This window comes from Mastomys coucha, unplaced genomic scaffold (assembly GCF_008632895.1).
Source record: "Mastomys coucha isolate ucsf_1 unplaced genomic scaffold, UCSF_Mcou_1 pScaffold11, whole genome shotgun sequence".
NCBI lineage: Eukaryota > Metazoa > Chordata > Mammalia > Rodentia > Muridae > Mastomys > Mastomys coucha.
In genome coordinates, this window is record NW_022196893.1 from 22,654,088 (window position 1) to 22,672,857 (window position 18,770).

The window sequence follows — 18,770 nt, forward strand, 5'->3', positions numbered from 1 at the left end:
TTGGTTTACACAAAGAGTTAAATGAATAATAAGATGGGGGACCTAGTGGATTAGTGAGCATAAAAAAAAATCTATCTTCCTGCTGAATTGGGGTGTCAGTGGTTTTAGGAGATTATAGACCCATCATGTCATGAAAGGTACTCAGGTTAGCTTTTGATTAGAGACTGATATATATATATATATATATATATATATATATATATGCACACACACATATATGTATGTATATAAATGTATATATACACACACACATATATACATACATATGCATATATATGTATATATATACATATATGTATATGCATATGTATATGGTGGACAGTGTCCATTTCTAGAACCATCTTGGGTTGGAATTGTTGAATTCTGGAAGAAATGAGAAGGGGGAGCAGTGTTGAAGGTAGCGAGGAGCTAAGGGCAGAGCAGTTTGCATCAGAGACAGGAATGTCTGCATGACACAAGTTTTTATTGTGTCTTCTCTATGAAGGATATATTTTTTTTAATTGGGCTTCTTTTGATTTGTTTAAATCATAAGGAAGGTATTAGGGAGTAAAGACAGCTTTAACAGCATTTTCATGAACATCCTAAGGTTAGTCACAATGAATGATTAAATATTATGAAAATTGTGTTCCAGGTGAGATTTGCTAGTGCTCTGAAAACAAAAATCAGTAGTTTGAGACCAAGTGTGGTGTCTGAGGAAAGGAAAGTCCTGCACCATGAGGAATCGGCTTTGGATGTCTGTGATCTGGTGCCTGGTTGTGGGTAGTATGGGTACAGGTGGCATAGCTGTGAGATATGTGGGGGGAAAGACCATGGGGGCTGGGTATGATCTGTCACTCTTCACAGCAGCCTGAAGGGCCTGGGTTCAAATGGGCATCGCTTGTTCTTGACCACCCCCATTGTGTAGCACTGGGTCCACATGGGCATCGCTCATTCTTGGCCACCCCCATTGTGTAGCACTGGGTTCGAGTGGGCATCGCTTGTTCTTGGCCACCCCATTGTGTGTAGCACTGGGTCCACATGGGCATCGCTTGTTCTTGGCCACGCCCATTGTATAGCTCACTGCTTTTCCTTTTCTTCTAATCCTTTCTCCTTGGACAATGAAATCATATAGCTAGTCATCCTCTTCCTTCAAACTCCAATAAAAACATTTCTTAAACCCTTCCCTACACATCCAAACCTGAGACAAAAATCAAGATTTACTTCTGAAGGTCCATGAGAGTTTAATATGTGTTCCCATTATATTTTAGGGTTTACATTTAAATTCCAAAATATTTCTTATATTGTCCACTATAATAGAAGGTACAGTGTTCATTTTTGTGTTGTCCCGAATGTTGAATTCATAGAATTGTTTTGTGACTCTTACTTCAGAGTCATAAACAAGTGTTTGTTGATGGGGCACTGATAGCTGACCAAGGAACATTTCCATTTGAAGTCTAACCTGTAAACCAATGAGCTTCCTGCAGTTGTTTATAGGAGCATGAGTTACTCAAAGACAGTTGCATCGTGGGAAAACCTACCCCAGCATGGGTGATGACTCATGAAAGCTGGAGCTCCCAGCCCAGCAGAAAGGAAGGTCCATTAGAGAGTCTTTGCATCCCAGATATTGTCCAGAATTGGGGACAGCCTTGGGGAGGGGCCTCTTACAACATGTAATTTCCTGAGCTTCTGAGATCCTAAGGTCTTCCGAGGCTGGGGCAGCTTTTTGAATACCATGAGCCTCCTCTCTTCGTCGAGGAGGGTATAACCTGGCATCTATGCAACAAGTATCAGTGCAGTAGGTGTTCACAAAAGTGCACTAGCCTAGGTTAATAAAAAAATAGGGAGGGGGCTGTGGACCTGTTTAGAAGTAGTTCCTTGGAAGCGATTCTGCTCTTCATTGTCAGGATACCGGCAGTCCAGTTCAATAGCAAACACCAAACACAAGTTAGTAGTGGTGGCATGATCTTGCAGAAACAGCAAGGATGTGCAGAAACAAATGACACGAGTCAGTGGAAGTGGCCTGAATACCACAAGAAGTTCTTTGGAGCAATTCTCTCTACTGAAGATGAATGAAGACCAGCAAAGTGTTGCATGGGGTAGCAATGTAAGAGCATTCTCTCACTGTTTGTGAAGTTCCATTTATATTCATTCTAAACATCACACACCTTCTCAAGGGTCTGTTTTCAGCAAAACATCACATGCCCTCTCACAAGACAGCCTCCAGAAAAACATCACATGACACAACCGAGTTGTTAAAGAAACCAGAAATGTCCACTTCAAAGGATGACGAGTTCTCTCTGAACCATTGACTGGCAGCTGCAAGATTATTATATTTATGCTTATATCTGTGTTAATAATTTCATTTTATTTCCCTTGTCTATTGTAAGAATAGTTTTGCCTTATTTCATTTCATTTCAACCTAAATTTGAAGTATAAAGATTGACCATACCAAGCTCTATTTTTCTGTCTAGCCAAAGATTAGGAATTTAAATTTTGTGCCCACTTCCTCTTTTTTGTAAAACTAGGTATGTGAGAAAGAGAGCAGTCCTAAATTGGTGGAACTGTTGCTTAATGGTGGTTGCCGTGAACAAGATGTACGGAAAGCCTTGACAGTGAGCATCCAAAAGGGCGACAGCCAGGTCATTAGCTTACTCCTGAGGAGACTTGCCCTGGACCTGGCCAACAACAGCATTTGCCTTGGAGGATTTTGCATAGGAAAAATCGATCCTTCCTGGCTTGGTCCTTTGTTTCCAGATAAGTCATCTAATTTAAGGAAACAAACAAGTAAGTACCAAAAAGAATGTCTTGTGTAACTCTTACTCTAAGTGTAATCAACGTCATAACTTTGAACCTAGGAGTTTGTACATGCTACACAAACACTATCCCACTGATCCACTGTACACAAACTCAATTATAATGGTAGATAATTGTATTTTTTTCTTTTCACAATCTTTCTAGTAGATTATAAGCACAGTGACATCAAGGTTAGTTTTGTCCACTCTTGGAATCTTAGTGTCTATGCTACTGCTTTGCATATAATATATGATCACTGGATATTTATAAATTTGCAAGGATGAGTTGGTAGTAAATGATACAGAAAGCACATGTTATATAGCAAGCACTTCACATATCAACAGTAATTAAAATTGTTCTTCCTGAGGACATTCTGCACTCTTTTGATGTTTAAAATCCATTTACTTTTGCATTTTTTAAATCTAATATGTACAACATTTTGTTTGTATAGGGAAAGATAGTCTTTTTTTTTTTTTTTTTTTTGGTTTTTCAAGACAGGGTTTCTCTGTGTATCTGTGTAGACCTGGCTGTCCTGGAACTCACTCTGTAGACCAGGCTGGCCTCGAACTCAGAAATCCACCTGCCTCTGCCTCCCAAGTGCTGGGATTAAAGGCGTGTACCATCACTGCCCGGCAAAGATAGTCATTTACTTATTATGTGTTCTTAAACATTCAGGATACAGATTTTTATGCATGAAGATATACATTAAAACTATCATTAAATATTTTAAAAAGATTGGGGGGAAGAGAGAAATACTCAAAAAAACAAAACAAAACAAAACCAAAACCAAACCCAAACCAAACAACCGAACAACCAAACAAAAACTATGGGAAATTCATCCAGTGAATCATTTGCAGTCCCATAGGAGAAGCAGGCAACAAACTTAAATGTGGATTAAAAACGGACCAGAGAGGTTCAGATGGGGATTGTGAGGCCAGGCTGGGCAGTATAGTATGAACCTGGTCAAGAAGGGATTATAAACTTCACATGATAATGGTGTTTTGATTGCTGAAAATTCTGTTGGGTTGTGTTAATCACTGATGTGAAAATAGAACACCATACTGGAAAATAGTTCTGCAAGTGATGGCTTTCCCCTTCCTTCCTCTTCCCCTTCCTTCCTTCCTTCCTTCCTCCCTCTCTCTCCTTCCCTCCCTCCTCTTCTTCCATCTTCTCTTTTCTTCCCCCCATCTCTATACCCCTTTCTCTTCAGGGTGTCTCTGTGTAGCCCAGGCTGACATGAAACTCTCTAAGTAGAGCAGAGCAGGTTGAACTTGAACTTGTAGGCAAACCCACCGCTACCTTCTGAGCTCTGGGATTATAGATAGGAGCCACCTCCTTCATCTTTGTTCTCTGATTTCTGACAGAATGGGGTTGTGACCTTGGATGGAGATGAAGTATTCCTTTAGTTTCGTGTGTGAAAATCTTACAGTGGCAAATCTTGCTGTAACTTTTAAAATGTTAATGTCATGACACCATTGGTTGTTTGTCGAAAGGAAAAATTTAAATTCATGACATTGAAATATTTCTCAGGTTTTATTTGACTGACTCACATATTGTATTCATGTGATCCGTGAAAGTAATATTTGAAGAAATCTTCTAGGGTATCTATAGATCAATGGTGACTACCAGCACATTTCTTCTTGGTATAAAGTAAATATAAAATGCAATGAAAAATTGAGAAGAGCATTGTCTTAGGGTTGGAACTCATCATAAGCAACTTGAGGAGGAAAGTGTTTATTTTCTTTGAAGCCTGCCAGAGGCAAGAGCTAATTCAGAAGCCATAGAGGAGGCTGTGTACTGGCTTACTCCTCGTTCCTTGTTTACCTTGCTCTTATATAGCACCTAGGGCCACCAGCCCAGGGATGGTGCCACTCACAGTAGGCTGGGCCCTTCCATATCAATCCCTAATTAAGAAAATGCCCCATAGGCTTTGCTACAGCCCAATCTTGTTGAGGTAGTTTTTCAACAAAGATTTTCTTCTTTTAAGGATGACCCTAACTTGTATCAAGTTGGCATAAAGTTAGGCAACACAGGTATTAAAACTCATATGTGCTACTGGACAAATTTTATTTATTACATTTTTAGCATTGTTGTAAGATTTCATAAGCATGGTATTATTTAATTTTCTGTCATCCTGTCCTGAACATGTCACCTGCATGTTCCAGGTGAGTGATTTGTCCTCAGAGAGCTTAACAAGCTTTTAAGTGACATCGCATGTGTCTGTCTGTCTGTCTTTACAACTCTTCCTTCCCCAAGTTAAGTTAACTTCGTGACTGAAAATGGCCATTATACCCAAGCCTCTATAGCTGCAGCACAAATACTAAAACTGGAATGATACAGAGAAGAGTCCATGGCAAATATACACTGTTATTATATGCAGTATAGTGATTCTGCAAGAAAAAATATTTTTAAAGCATCAGATATGTATAAGGAGCTTGAGAAAAGTGTGTTTTCTTTTTTGCTGATTTCTTTCTCTCTCTCTCTCTTTCTTCCTTCCCTTCTTTCTTTCTTTCTGTTTTGTTTTTTGTTTTTGTTTTTTTTGTTTGTTTGTTTTTTGAGCCAGGGTTTCTCTGTATAGCCCTGATTGGCTTCGAACTCAGAGATCCTCCTGTCTCTGCATCCCAAGTGCTGGGATTAAAGGCATGTGCCACCACTGCCCGACAATTGTTGATTTCTAAGTCACCAGTTGATTTATTTTTAGACACAGGGTCTGTCCTAGCGAGAAAAGTGCTCCGGTATCAGATGAGAAATACCCTTCAAGAAGGCGTGGCCTCGGGCAGTGACGGCAACTTCTCTGAAGATGCGCTGGCGAAATTTGGTGAATGGACCTTCGTTCCCGACTCGTCTATGGACAGTGTGTTCGGCCAGAGTGATGATCTGGATAGTGAAGGTATGTATTTTAAACAGATCCACTATGACTCATATTTACGCACTGGCACCAAACACTGAGAACTCACACGACAATCCTGCTTTTAACTCATTTGGGAAAAATGGGTAAAAATGTGTTCCATTTAAAGCAGTAGCTCAAGAAACTGTGCCCAGCATCCCAGTGTGATTCGGAGGGCTCGGGCATGTACACTCTCACCGTGAGATAATTCTCACACTGGAGTTGCTGTCCATGCCCTGATACCACTAGGATTTTGTGGCTCTGTCATTTTCTCTGTCAATCTTTATAAGTTAATAATGCCAGCCTTTCAGGTTACAGGTAGAAATCAGGAAATTCTAAGGAAAGGGTCTGGACCATACTTGGAAAGTTAGTTCTTAACTTTATTATGGTTTAAACAATGTTACTATTTTAATAACTCACTAGATTTTATTATGGTTTAAACAATGTTACTATTTTAATAACAAACTCGACTTAACTTTTGAAATTGATAAAGCAAGATACATGATGATAGAATTTACCATTTAATACAATTCAGTTTGTTTAAAATAGAGTTATGGAACTTGTTAAATTTGCTCATTTTCTTTTTTTTTTTAGTGTACAAATTGACAAGCTTCACCATGACATTTTAATACATCTGTGACAGTGTACTTTGCTCATGCTTTGTCTGGTCCACTTACTTCCATACATACCACCCTTCTTATTTAGTTTATTTATTCGTTAGTTTGTAGGGTATGTGAGGCACAGTGTCCATGTGGAGGGCAGAGGAGCATCTGTGTGAATCAGTTCTTTCCTCTCACCATGTGCCATGTAGTTTCTGGGTTTTGCACTCAGGGCTTCAGGCTTGGTAGCAGGCATCTTCATTCAGCCATTTTCTCAACTCTCTTATTTAAAAATTTAATAAAATAATTTATACTATAGAATGAGTTAAACTTAAATATTGAGCCAGTGGGTTTATATCAAGATTCATATTATACATTATGAAAATGATGCTGGTGTGTTGAATTTATAATTTACTTCAAGCACCTAGCATTAATTCTATTTTCCAAGCTAAAAAGTAGTAGAATTGAAAATCTTATAGTTTTTCACAAATAGTTCCTCAATATTTATCTTTGAAAATTATGACATTTTGTTCGTTTATGCTTGAAAACTCATAATTTCTGTCACCTTCATCTCTTACTCTTAAAAGAATTATTAATAGTCGTAAGTACAGCTCAATGATACATACAGACTTGTCTGTGCTAATTGTAGGTCTAGGTCAATGGTATGGGCTTGCCTAGAATACATGAATCATGAGGTCTTGGGGTCAACCCCCAGTACTGCTAAAAACCAAAAATAAATTATTTTAAAAATATATGCTGTTGCCGGGCGGTGGCTCACGCCTTTAATCCCAACACTTGGAAGGCAGAGGCAGGTGGATTTCTGAGTTTGAGGCCAGCCTGGTCTACAGAGTGAGTTCCAGGACAGACAGACAGGGCTACTCAGAGAAACCTTGTCTCAAAAAACCAAAATAATAATAATAATGATAATAATAATAATAATAATAATAACAATAATAATATAAAAAATTTAAAAATGTATGCTGTTTAACCTCAAAGAATGAAATCCAAATGAATTATATTCAAGAATGTTGAATGTTTAATAATTTAAGGTATATTTTAAATATTTAAAGCCAGCTTTAAAAAATCTATGAGACAGTGTAAAGAAAACTGTTGGCCATACATTTCTGCTTTCTTTCTTTGCGCTCTATGCTATGTGTACTATAATATGTGTGACTATTCATTTTCTTGGTTTACTCCTTCTGACCCCTGACCAACTCTGAGAGAGAGATCTGCCTACCTTTAGCCAGCACTCCATGTTGACTCTACCACAGGTCAACACACCTGAAGGAAGAACACACTCATTGAGTTTTAACTTAAATGCTAACATAGTTTACCATTTTTATTCTCATGTTCACAGGGAAATATGAAGTTCCTTGTGTGTGCGTGCGTGTGTGTGTGTGTGTGTGTGTGTGTGTGTGCACATGCGCTCGCGCGTGCGTGTGCGTGTGTGTGTGTGTGTGTGTGTGTGTGTGTGTGTATGCACCCGGTGTGTTTCCATGGAGGTATTAGGTATATATTAGATAGACATAAGGCTCACTGCCTTATTTCTTGAAAGCAGGATATCTCACTGAGCTTGGAATTTAGTTTTTCCACTAGGCTGGAAGCCAATGAGTCCCATCCAATCTTCTGTGTCTACCCCCTGCCCCCCAGTGCTGGGGTTACACATGTGCCCCTCAGTGCTGGGGTTACACGTGTGCCCCTCAGTGCTGGGGTTACATGTGTGCCCCTCAGTGCTGGGGTTACACGTGTGCCCCTCGGTGCTGGGGTTACACGTGTGCCACTCGGTGCTGAAGTTACACATGTCCTCAGGACCACATGACTTGTGGCTACCAGTTTCCAAACTCTGGTCCTCATGTCTGTGTGAAAAGCACTCTTTCCCACTGAACCTGTGCAGTGTCTGTTAATGAAAACATTTAGACTTCTGTGGCCCACTGACAATGCTCAGATCTTCTTCCTCACGTCACTGTTACTCTTCCATTTCGAAACAGGCAGCGAGAGCTCATTTCTCGTGAAGAAGAAGTCCAATTCAATTAGTGTAGGAGAAGTTTACAGAGATCTAGCTCTGCAGCGCTGCTCCCCAAATGCTCAGAGGCATTCCAATTCACTGGTAAGTTGCACGGTGTCTACGTTAAATGTTTGGTCCTGACATTCTCTTGATGACTGAACTCTTGCAAAGCTGGGTGTGATTGGCAAGGAGTTACCTGATACATAAATGAATGCACACGAAGACACATTATTTTACCACTTATCTTGGATTTATACACATACACACACATGCATGTACACTAGTAGTTTTTCAATGGAAAAATTCCATTGAAATCTCAGGTCTCCATGAGATGCTTGATACTGAGGGTTGCACTATTTTTAGGTTTACTTTGTAAGATTAATGCTGATGTGTGTTAGAAGCTGGATCCTAATGCAGTATTAAACATTTAAAAATGTCTTTTTGTTGTGGAAGAAGCCCTTAACTTTATTGTACATATCTATTGTATATATTAAGGCATATAACATGAAATGATTATCACACATAATTTACTGTCCCGCTGGCTCTGGCAAAAGCACCGTAGACAGACTCCCTTTATCTGACAAAGCCTTTTGTTTGAAATCTTTTTTTAAGAATTTTTAAATGTACAGTGTTTTCAGATTTCGTCTTTCTGATCTATGCTTGTGAGAATTTTATTTTGATTTTTGAAGATGGTGCTCCTGCTGACAGCAATCCCTGGGAGTCGCAGCAGGCTGGGAGGAGACAGTCACCCTCGCACAGCTTTCCTCTGACCTTCACACATGTGCCTGGGCATAGGAACCATACCCAACATATATCACATGAAATTAATAAGTAGGAAAGGAAGGTTGCCTGGAGAAAGCTGAGCTGTGTGGATATAAACATGCCTATTTTTCATTTCTATAAGCTCAGCCTACTGAGATCCTCCTCCCCAGGTGATTTGCTCAGTGTCTAATATGTATGCATCTTATTGGGCCTGGTAAATAATGTGCCAATTGAAAATAGAATAAAAAATCCCCAAGTTATTCTTGCTTACCTTATTTTGAACTTATATGAAGGTGAATACAAACCAGTGATTGTAGACAAATAGAATAAATTTGGTCCCAGGATTTGTATAGGGCAGTTGTGATTTCCATAAGTAGTTACAAATTTACTTCTGTCAGCTGATGTAACTGCCGATTGTATAAAGCTTTCTGCCTCAACTTCTGCCTTGTAATTTCTTTATACTTCAAACTTAAGGAAGTATAAGTGTCTGGTGGCACTTCTGAAACCCCAGCACTCAGGAGGCCAAGTCTGGAGGGTCCCGAGTTCTAGGCCAATCTGACCCTTCTTTAAGTACATAAAAGGAAGGGGAAGATCAATGCACAGGACATTTGAGCAGAAATATGATGAGTTTTCTTTTAGCTTCATTTTGGAGCTCTCTGTTCTTGCTTATTTATTTCTGCAATCATTTCATTTCTTAGTTGCTTCTACATAGAAATGTTCTCTTCTCAAAATAAAAAAATGATATGACCAATGATAGCAATTTTATTTAAGACATTATTTATTTGATAGGGTCCTGTTTTTGATCATGAAGATTTACTGAGACGAAAAAGAAAAATGCTGTCTTCAGATGAGTCTCTCAGTAAGTATGGGGAAATGATTTTAGTTACATAGATATTTGTGGCAGAATCTGTGGTTTCATTTGATTTGCTTTGATTATTTTATTTACTTTTTATATTTTTGCTGCTTTTTTGAATTTTCGCAGCTTTCATATGTCTTCACCTAATCATCAAAGAGGCCACTAAGATTTACTTTTTATGACTGTTATCAGACTCGCATTTTTATGAGTTTTCTGAAATCCAAATTATGTTTCCCCCAGCCCCATTCTTTATTTTCATTTGTAGTTCTGTTTTCACACCACCAGTTAAGTACTTTTATTTGCTGTACATTCTAACCACTAGTGGGCGCACTCCACAGTTTGGTGTTGCAGAACATGCCTCCTGAGGTGAAGAGAGCTCAGTCCATTTTCCCAGGTTCATTCAACTGTGCACTTACATTTCTGTCTTTTGTTGTTTGTGGGAAAAGGGTCCTCAAGGCTGCAGTCCCATGCGAGGCAATCAGATAGCTCTTCTTCCCTGGCTTCTGAGAGAGAACACATCACATCCTTAGACCTATCTGCCAATGAACTGAAAGATATTGATGCTCTGAGCCACAAGTGTTGCCTCAGTAGCCACCTGGAGCATCTCACCAAACTGGAACTTCACCAGAATTCACTCACGAGCTTCCCACAGCAGCTGTGTGAGGTAAAGTCTGTTTGTCTTGTAACTTCTAAGACCCTGTGGGGGACCACATTACTCTCCCGTTTGCTTGGGTAAGCACATCTGTATAAACACATTTGTAATAACCCCAGATTACCTGGAATGTGTCCATGGTCACATTAAAGGCAGACATTAAAGACTTCCTCTTGGAGTGGTTTTTCTGACAGCAAGCTCAGATTTTAATTCTCTATTCCTTTCCCCACGACTTCTGTAGTCTTCCATGCAAATGGCATTTACTCTGAATTTATTGAACAGTACAGGAAGCACCCCACGGGGAAGGGATACTGACTCCCAATGACCCCACTGACCCTGATAGCAAGTAGTACTGCAAACAGACTTATCAACCCATAGCCACATGGCTTCCAACTTCTATGGTAGGTATTTGCTTTATAAAGTTTATTTTAATGTATGTTCTATTTCTGGCAATTATTACCACAATATACATACACACATGCATTACTCTTGGGTTAGGGGCATGCCAGAGTGTATAATTTAAGATTATAACTATGCTTTAGCTTTGGCTATAAAAGCTGATTTTATGAGAAATCCAAGGCAAGGAAATTTGGTTGTTATACTGTTCCCTTAAAGCACAGTTCTCAAACCTGTAGATGATGACCGCTTTGGGGGTCAAATGACCCTTTCACAGGGGCCACATATCAGATATCTTGCATATCAGGTATTTATATTACAATTCATAATAGTAGCAAAATTACAGTTATGAAGTAGAAATGGAAATTGGGGTCACTTCAGCATAAACTGTATTAAAGGTCTTATCATTAGGAAGGTTTATACAAACAGGCTGAAATACACAATAGGAGAGCAGTGTTAAGTGATCTCAAGGTGCATTACTAACTCTAGCTGTGAGCACCAGCCAAGGTTCCATTCTCTTAGAATGTAAGAGAGTTTTATAATAGTCTATCACTACAGTTAGGTCTCTCTTTTAGAATTGAGGCAACAATTACCCCATTACTTTGGATTTCACACAGCTAGCTAGATAATGCTGTTCAGAAATTCTTATCCACTTTAATATGAATTAGCCCACAGGAAAGCCTGCTTCTGATAGGCTTAACCATGCATGTTGGATAGCATTGTAGTAGGCCTGATTCCATCTTGCAATTTGCAGAACTAATTTCTATAAATAAGCTGAATTGAGGTCTCAAATTTATATTTATCAGCCTGCTTTTAACAGTTGCTTATGAATTTTTCCTGTTTTAATAATTTACACCATAGCAAGAACTGTTGGTCTACTAAGTCTACTAAAGTTCTGGTGAGCATTTTGTTTTCAATTAAAGAAGACAATTTCCAGATGGTTCCAGTTAAGCGACGTTAGGATGACCAGAACTGGTGCTGGAGTTATCTCTCAAACACTCAGTTTGGACTATTTGATTTTTTTTCCTTCCCAGACTCTGAAGTGTTTGACACATTTGGATCTGCACAGTAACAAATTCGCCTCATTTCCTTCCTTCCTGTTGAGAATGCCCAGTATTACCAACCTAGATGCCTCTCGAAATGACATCGGACCAACAGTAGTTTTAGACCCTGCGGTGAAGTGTCCAAGCCTCAAACAGTTGAACCTGTCCTATAACCAGCTCTCTTCCATCCCGGAGAACCTCGCCCAAGTGGTGGAGAAACTTGAGCAGCTCCTACTGGAAGGGTAAGAACAGGCTCATTAAGGCAGCAAGGGAAGTCGCGTTGCACTGAACTTAGCAGGGATAAGAAAAGAGGGCGCTATTTCTATAGCCATGGGTTTGAAGTAAGCATGGCAGAAGAGGGTGAGTGCAGTTGATACTTAAGGCAATATTGTCACTTGAAATTCTCACAATTAATTTTAAGAGACTTAAATGTGCTTTGATCCTTACTTGGAACGTAAATTGATTTCATACCTTTCAATTCTACTAGTACTCATGTTTTTTAATCCTCAGCTTTGTGTTTTCCAACTAGAAATAAAATATCTGGGATTTGCTCTCCCTTGAGCCTGAAGGAACTGAAGATTTTAAATCTTAGTAAAAACCGCATTCCATCCCTACCTGAAGACTTTCTTGAGGCTTGTCCAAAAGTAGAGAGTTTCAGTGCCCGCATGAATTTTCTTGGTGAGTGCTGTGTGCTGATTTCGCCATTACCAGGTCTCCAAGGGGGCGACACACATAGGTGTTTTAGGAGGGAAGTTGCAGGTGGTGTTTCAGTTAAAATATTCCCAAGTTCTACAAGCCAGCTTGACAGATTAACAAAATGAGCTATTAAGCCAGGGAAAGGTTTGGAGAAACGAAGGTAGACAGGTATTTAAGTGAGAGAGGACCAGGGAAGTTTGATCACACTTATCAGACATTCTGGGAAAGGTAAAACTGTGGGTCCAATCAACAGAGTCATAGTTACCATGGTTTAGGGAAGAGAAGAGGAAGAACAGTGATGATGGACAGATGTGCTGTTTGTGAAACCACAAGGAATGACTTCAAACCAAACTGTTTGATGACACTGCTGTACCAATATTGGCCCCTTGTTACAGCTGAACTAATGCTCACTTCCTAACAGGAGAAAGGTGTGTGGGAAAGCAGGGATGAGAGGACAGGAACTTGGCCCTCTTTGCCAAGTTTATTTTCTATAAAACTAAAAGTGTTTAAAAGTTTATTTTCATGGGGTTGTAGAGATGGCTCAGCAGTTAAGAGCACTGACTGCTCTTCCAGAGGTCCTGAGTCCAATTTCCAGCAACCACATGGTGGCTCATAACCATCTGTAATGGGATCCAACAGTATACTCATATTTAAAAAAAATGTTTTCAAAACTGTCTGTAGTTTTAAAAGTTCTTAGCCCACTGCTAAAGTATTTTTCATAGGAAAAGAAGTTACAGTCTCACAGCTTACAAATAATCTTCATGGTTTTGTTCATTTTTACCTCTTGAACTAAAGAGTTCTGTGGCTGCCTACATGCACATGCAAACATTCTCAATGCTGTTGAATAGCAGAACAGATTTTAAAACAAATTATTTAATTAAAATATAATTGAATTATTTATTTCCCCCTTTCTCCTCTCTTCAACCCCTCCCATATTCCTGTTTCTCTCTCGTCCGTCCATGGCCTCTTGTTCTCTAGTTATATTGTTACATATATATGCAGATAAATATGTAAATATGACCTGCTGAGTCTGTTTAGTGTTGCTTGCATGTATGTGTTTCTAGGGCTGACTACATGGTATAGGATAGCCACCTACGGTAGACTAATTCTTCCTCTCTCAGGAGTTGTTAATTGCCTGTAGCTCTCTCCTCTATGTTGGGATGTCAACTGGTTTTGAAATTGTCCAGGTCCTATTCAGGCAGCTGTGTTGTTGACATTTCATGGGTCTAGCTTCTCTGTTATGTCTAGAAGACACAATCCTGCATCAGACTTCCTGGACCTATGCCTCTAACAGACTTTCTGCCCCTGCTTCTGAGCTATTCTCTGAACCTTTAGCATAGGGGATATATTGTAGATATATCAGCGGGGGGGGGGGTGGTAGCCCATGGTCAATGTTTACCTGCGTTTTAACTACTATGGCTTTATTTGATGATATTCTTTAATGAAGGGTGGGAGTACACTTACCTGTGGGTATAAGGATACATATTTAGAGTGCCGTTAGAAATTATACTGGCTTAGGAAAATGGCAGTTGTAGGTTCAATAATATCCATAATTCCATTAGTTATACATGACTTATCTAGGCTTATAAGACCAGGATTGATTTTCTTCTATTGACCGGGCCTTAAATTCCACTAGAGAGCTTAGAGTTCCCACCAAGATATCAGTGTCATTACTGTACACTTAGGTAGACCCTGACATCTGCTTATTATTGTTTGTAGGCTTCACCGCTAGGTAGGACTACTGACTCCTCCCTTGGATGACTGCACTTCACCTTCTGCTGATAAGAAAGCTAGTTCTCAAGGAGGCCTCTTCTGTGTCAAATTCAGCTAGAATCCTCCAAGTCATGTGTCCAAAGAACTTTGTGTCTTCAACAGTAGGAAGGCAATGGGAAAGACCTATTCCTGTTTGGGAGTCTCTTAGACTACCCTGACCAATAACTTAAAAGGAGGTTTCCTGGAGTTAGATAGCCTACAGTTCTTGGAGAAGTTGTTACCATTCTAAGTAGCATTACGTTATTTAAGCATTCTCTCTTTCTCTGTCTCTCTGTCTCTCTGTTTGTCTCTGTCTCTGTCTCTCTGTCTCTCTCTGTGTCTTTCTCTCTGTCTCTGTCTCTGTCTCTGTCTGTCTCTCTCTCAATCTCTCTCTCTCTCTCTCTCAATATTGTTCAAGGTAGATACAGGCCTAATTTCACTTTTCTACTTGTATTTTTCCTGTTTTTCCAGCACCATTTATTGAAGATGTTCTTTTCACCACTGTGAATTTCTGGCATCTTCATCAAATATTAGATGGCAGTGGTGATGTGCACACACGTTTGGGTTTTCTGTTTTGTTCCATTGAGCTGCGTGTCTGTTTTTCTGCCAGCACAATGCAGTTTTAATGACTATGACTCTGTCGTATAGTACATTTTATCTAGAATGGTAGCCCCTCTTACATTGCCCCCCTCAGGATTTCTTTGGCTATTTGGAGTCTTATCTGGTTCCATATACATGTTAGGATTTTTTTTCCATTTCTGTAAAGAGTGTTGTCAGGATCTTGATTGGGATTGCATTGAATCTGTAATGGCTTTTGGTAGTATAGTCATTGTTAACAATATTAATTCTGCCAATCTATGAACAAGGGTGGCTTCATCTTAGTATTTAGTGGCCACACTATTATCTTATAATGTAAAATTGTTTTACACTATTAGTATGAAAATGTTGCCTACACAAGTGATATGTTCCTGGAAACTGTTGAAAAGAGTTTATCAGGAATCTCCTTAAGATGAATGGTATGTGCATTATCTTGTTTTCTTTCTTCAGCTGCAATGCCTGCCTTACCTTCCTCCATAACGAATTTAAAATTGTCTCAAAACTCCTTCATGAGCATTCCAGATGTGATTTTCAATCTTCCACAGTGAGTCCATTCTTATTTTGTTTCAAGCAGAATGAGCTGTGGCATAGCTTTTAGAAGCAATGGTTTGATGTGAGCATATATTATTCATTTATAAACCCACTTCACATAAAAATAAACCTCAATTCTTTTGTTCTATATGAGTTTGAATATTTACAAGAAAAAGATACATCTCTTTAACCTTTGTAGTAACTTCTCATGCTTTTGTATATGAATACTCTCAATAATTAATTATTTTATTTATTGCATTCTTTAACCAAGTAATATGATGCTGGCTGGGTGCTTGCCAGATGGTTGTTAATTCCTTTTGGGTTTTAGCTGACCACAGGGATTTATTTGTTGCCTGAACACTAGTACCTGAAATTACATTTGTTTCAGTGACATTTTCTGTGAAGATTAGGAGTATAGTTCCACATCTGGACAGTGATGTGGTTGGGGTTAGGGAAACGTGTTAATTTCTTCAAAGATCTAAACATCAAGCATTAATTCAGTTTCAAGTGTACTGTCATTTTAAGAACCATTTTATTCGTGCTTTATAAAAAAACCATAGTTTGTACGTACACATATGCCTACCATAGGCAAGCGGCAACCACCGCCTCATCACGGAGAATGTTAAACAAGCTCATTTAGTACAAATCTAACTTTGCAAAATCCCACTCCCTATTCGAATTGTTACCCATGGGCCTTCTCTTTACTTTTCCTAATCATTTTACAGGATAACTTCTGCTATCATTTCCTTCCTATAATCCTACTAGAGAAATGAAACATCTCCCCAAAAGTCATAATTCCTCTGTGTGGATGGGCTGAATTTCAAGCTTTCAGTTCTTCTGAAATAGTAGTTTCTATTAAACAAATGTGGTCTCATACTTTTAATATATTCCCCCAAATCATTAAGATTACTTATTAGGAAACAATGTGACATAAAGATGACTTCTTCTTATAGAACTAACCCTATAACACAGCTCCTGATTTCATCAACACCATCGTTGGGCACACATCTCCAGACTTCATGCTCATGTTTTAAATCTTCTCTTGTTTTACAAGTGCACACATAGTTATCCAGCTAGAGTCCTGATCACACCCAAAGAGATGCTGCTTTGAGAAAACCTAGTGATTCAAGTCCATTGCTGGGTATACTAATAAATATATCTAAAACAGCCAGATTATTTTTCTAGTTGATATGTATTTTTCTATGGAAACTAGAACAATATATAGTATACCTTTTAGAAGAACACAAGCATTGCTTTGTAGACCCAAAGTCTTTCTTGTTAGATAGATGGTGCTGCTGTGTGTGTATAGAATTCATTTATTAAGCTTCAAATACACTGAGTAGAAAGGATCAGTGTATGTATAAAAACACATATAAATTGCTGCATGCCTTTGTTCTCTCCTCACACATGGACTCATGAATATTGAGGTTATTTGAAAAGTTGAGAAACTCTGCCTTGTGAGAGCAAGCGAATTTCATGACATGCTTATTCATGCTGGGCCCCATACCTACTGAGACTAGCTGGTAAAATGGTGTGCTCACTTCTCTAGTGACTAATTTTAGAGCAGACCTTGAGAATGAGTGAAAGCCATCCATGGGGTGTTAGTGGGAACTGCATAATCTATAGAGGAAGCAAGATCTCAGTGACAATTTGTGTGCTTGTTAGTCATAATTTCCCATTCCCCAGGAGCATTGGAAAAGCACTGATCTTTCTTCATTTTGAGGGAGATAATCTTATGGCCAAAGGGAAACTGAACCTCAATCTTTCCTTTCTTTGACAAGAAAACTTTACTGTACATATATAAATTGTAAATATGGAGTACTAAGTGAGCTTTTTGTATGAACATCATGTAATATTCAAGGGCTATTGTATCTGTCACTTCAAGTAGTTTTTTTATTCTTGGTGTAAACATCCCAAATTCTGTCTTAGAATGAAAGTAATACATGGTACATGACCATCATCTCTGTCATCCCAAGGAAATATGACCAGTTTTGTTTCTGACAATCCTTATTTACTTACACCTCTACTATAAAGAATAAAAGCCCTTTTCTTCTAAGTACTTTATGAATATACAATCTCAAATCCATGCCTCTATGTAATTGATGCAGCTTTAAATTCATTTCTTATTCTCAGTCTGGTATTAGTATAATTTCCCAGTAATATTATTTTGTGTTCTTTGAAAACTCCTACTTTTCTCTCAATGGGACATCGTGTCATTTCAGCTTGCGGTCCTTGGATATGAGCCACAACAACATTGAATATCTACCGGGACCTGCACATTGGAAGTCTCTGAACTTAAGGGAACTCATTTTTAGCAAGAATCAGATCAGCACCTTAGACTTGAGGGAAAACCCACATGTATGGTCAAGAGTAGAGAAACTGCATCTCTCTCATAATAAACTGAAAGAGGTGAGAGGTCATCTTTGTTTTAAGTTACCAGAAACTTGAGAATGGATTTCAGTTTGTGTGATCACCATTATTTTTTAAATCTGTTGATATTTCTTACTTTGTAAATAAGATATGATTTTACTGTGAGGTAAGTTGGTATAGTTAAAGCTCAACTTCCAACAAGAAAATCCTACTTGTTTTATATTTTTAAAGAAGTGTTACATATGAGTATGTGTCTTGGGGTTTTATTGCTGTGAAGAGACACTTTGACCAAGGCAACTGTTATAAAAATGCACATTTAACTAGGGCTGGCTTACAGTTTCAGAGGTTTGGTCCATTATCGTTATTGCAGGAAACATGTCAGGACTTGGGCAGACATGGTGCTGGAGGAGCTGAGAGTTCTACATCTTGATCCAAAGGCAGCCAGGAAGAGGGTCTCTTTTCCACAGCAGGTAGAGCCAGAGCATAGGAGCCCTCAAAGCCTGCCTACACAGGGACATACTTCCTCCAACAAGGCCACATACCTCCTCTGATAAGGCCACACTTCCTAATGGCCAAGCATTCAAACACATGAATTGACTGGGGGCCAAACCTATTCAAACTGCCACAGTGTATATATCTAGTCTTGAATGTATAATGCTATAAAGTGTCATTGTATGCTACCTCTGATGACTCATAAAGCTTGACATACTCTGAGTCTCTCATCTTCACTGGATGACAACTGGCCTGTGTTTTCCCTCTTTCCTACATACTTAGATCTCTTCATTCTTCCTCTGTATGACTCCTCACCAAAATGAATCAGCCTCCTTGTATTTACACATAGAAGAAAATCCT

The 18,770-nt window shown here is 38.9% G+C and overlaps 1 protein-coding gene across 1 annotated transcript in view; it reads left to right on the plus strand.

Moving 5' to 3' along the window:
* Positions 1-18,770, plus strand: part of Lrrk2 (leucine rich repeat kinase 2) — a 143,195-nt gene that overhangs the window by 52,525 nt on the left and 71,900 nt on the right. The window contains exons 19-27 of the mRNA XM_031353252.1: positions 2,505-2,763; positions 5,474-5,662; positions 8,247-8,365; positions 9,815-9,884; positions 10,328-10,545; positions 11,964-12,214; positions 12,502-12,650; positions 15,468-15,561; positions 17,771-17,957. Of these exons, the coding sequence (XP_031209112.1) occupies positions 2,505-2,763; positions 5,474-5,662; positions 8,247-8,365; positions 9,815-9,884; positions 10,328-10,545; positions 11,964-12,214; positions 12,502-12,650; positions 15,468-15,561; positions 17,771-17,957 (1,536 nt within the window). The remainder of the gene's footprint in view (positions 1-2,504; positions 2,764-5,473; positions 5,663-8,246; positions 8,366-9,814; positions 9,885-10,327; positions 10,546-11,963; positions 12,215-12,501; positions 12,651-15,467; positions 15,562-17,770; positions 17,958-18,770) is intronic.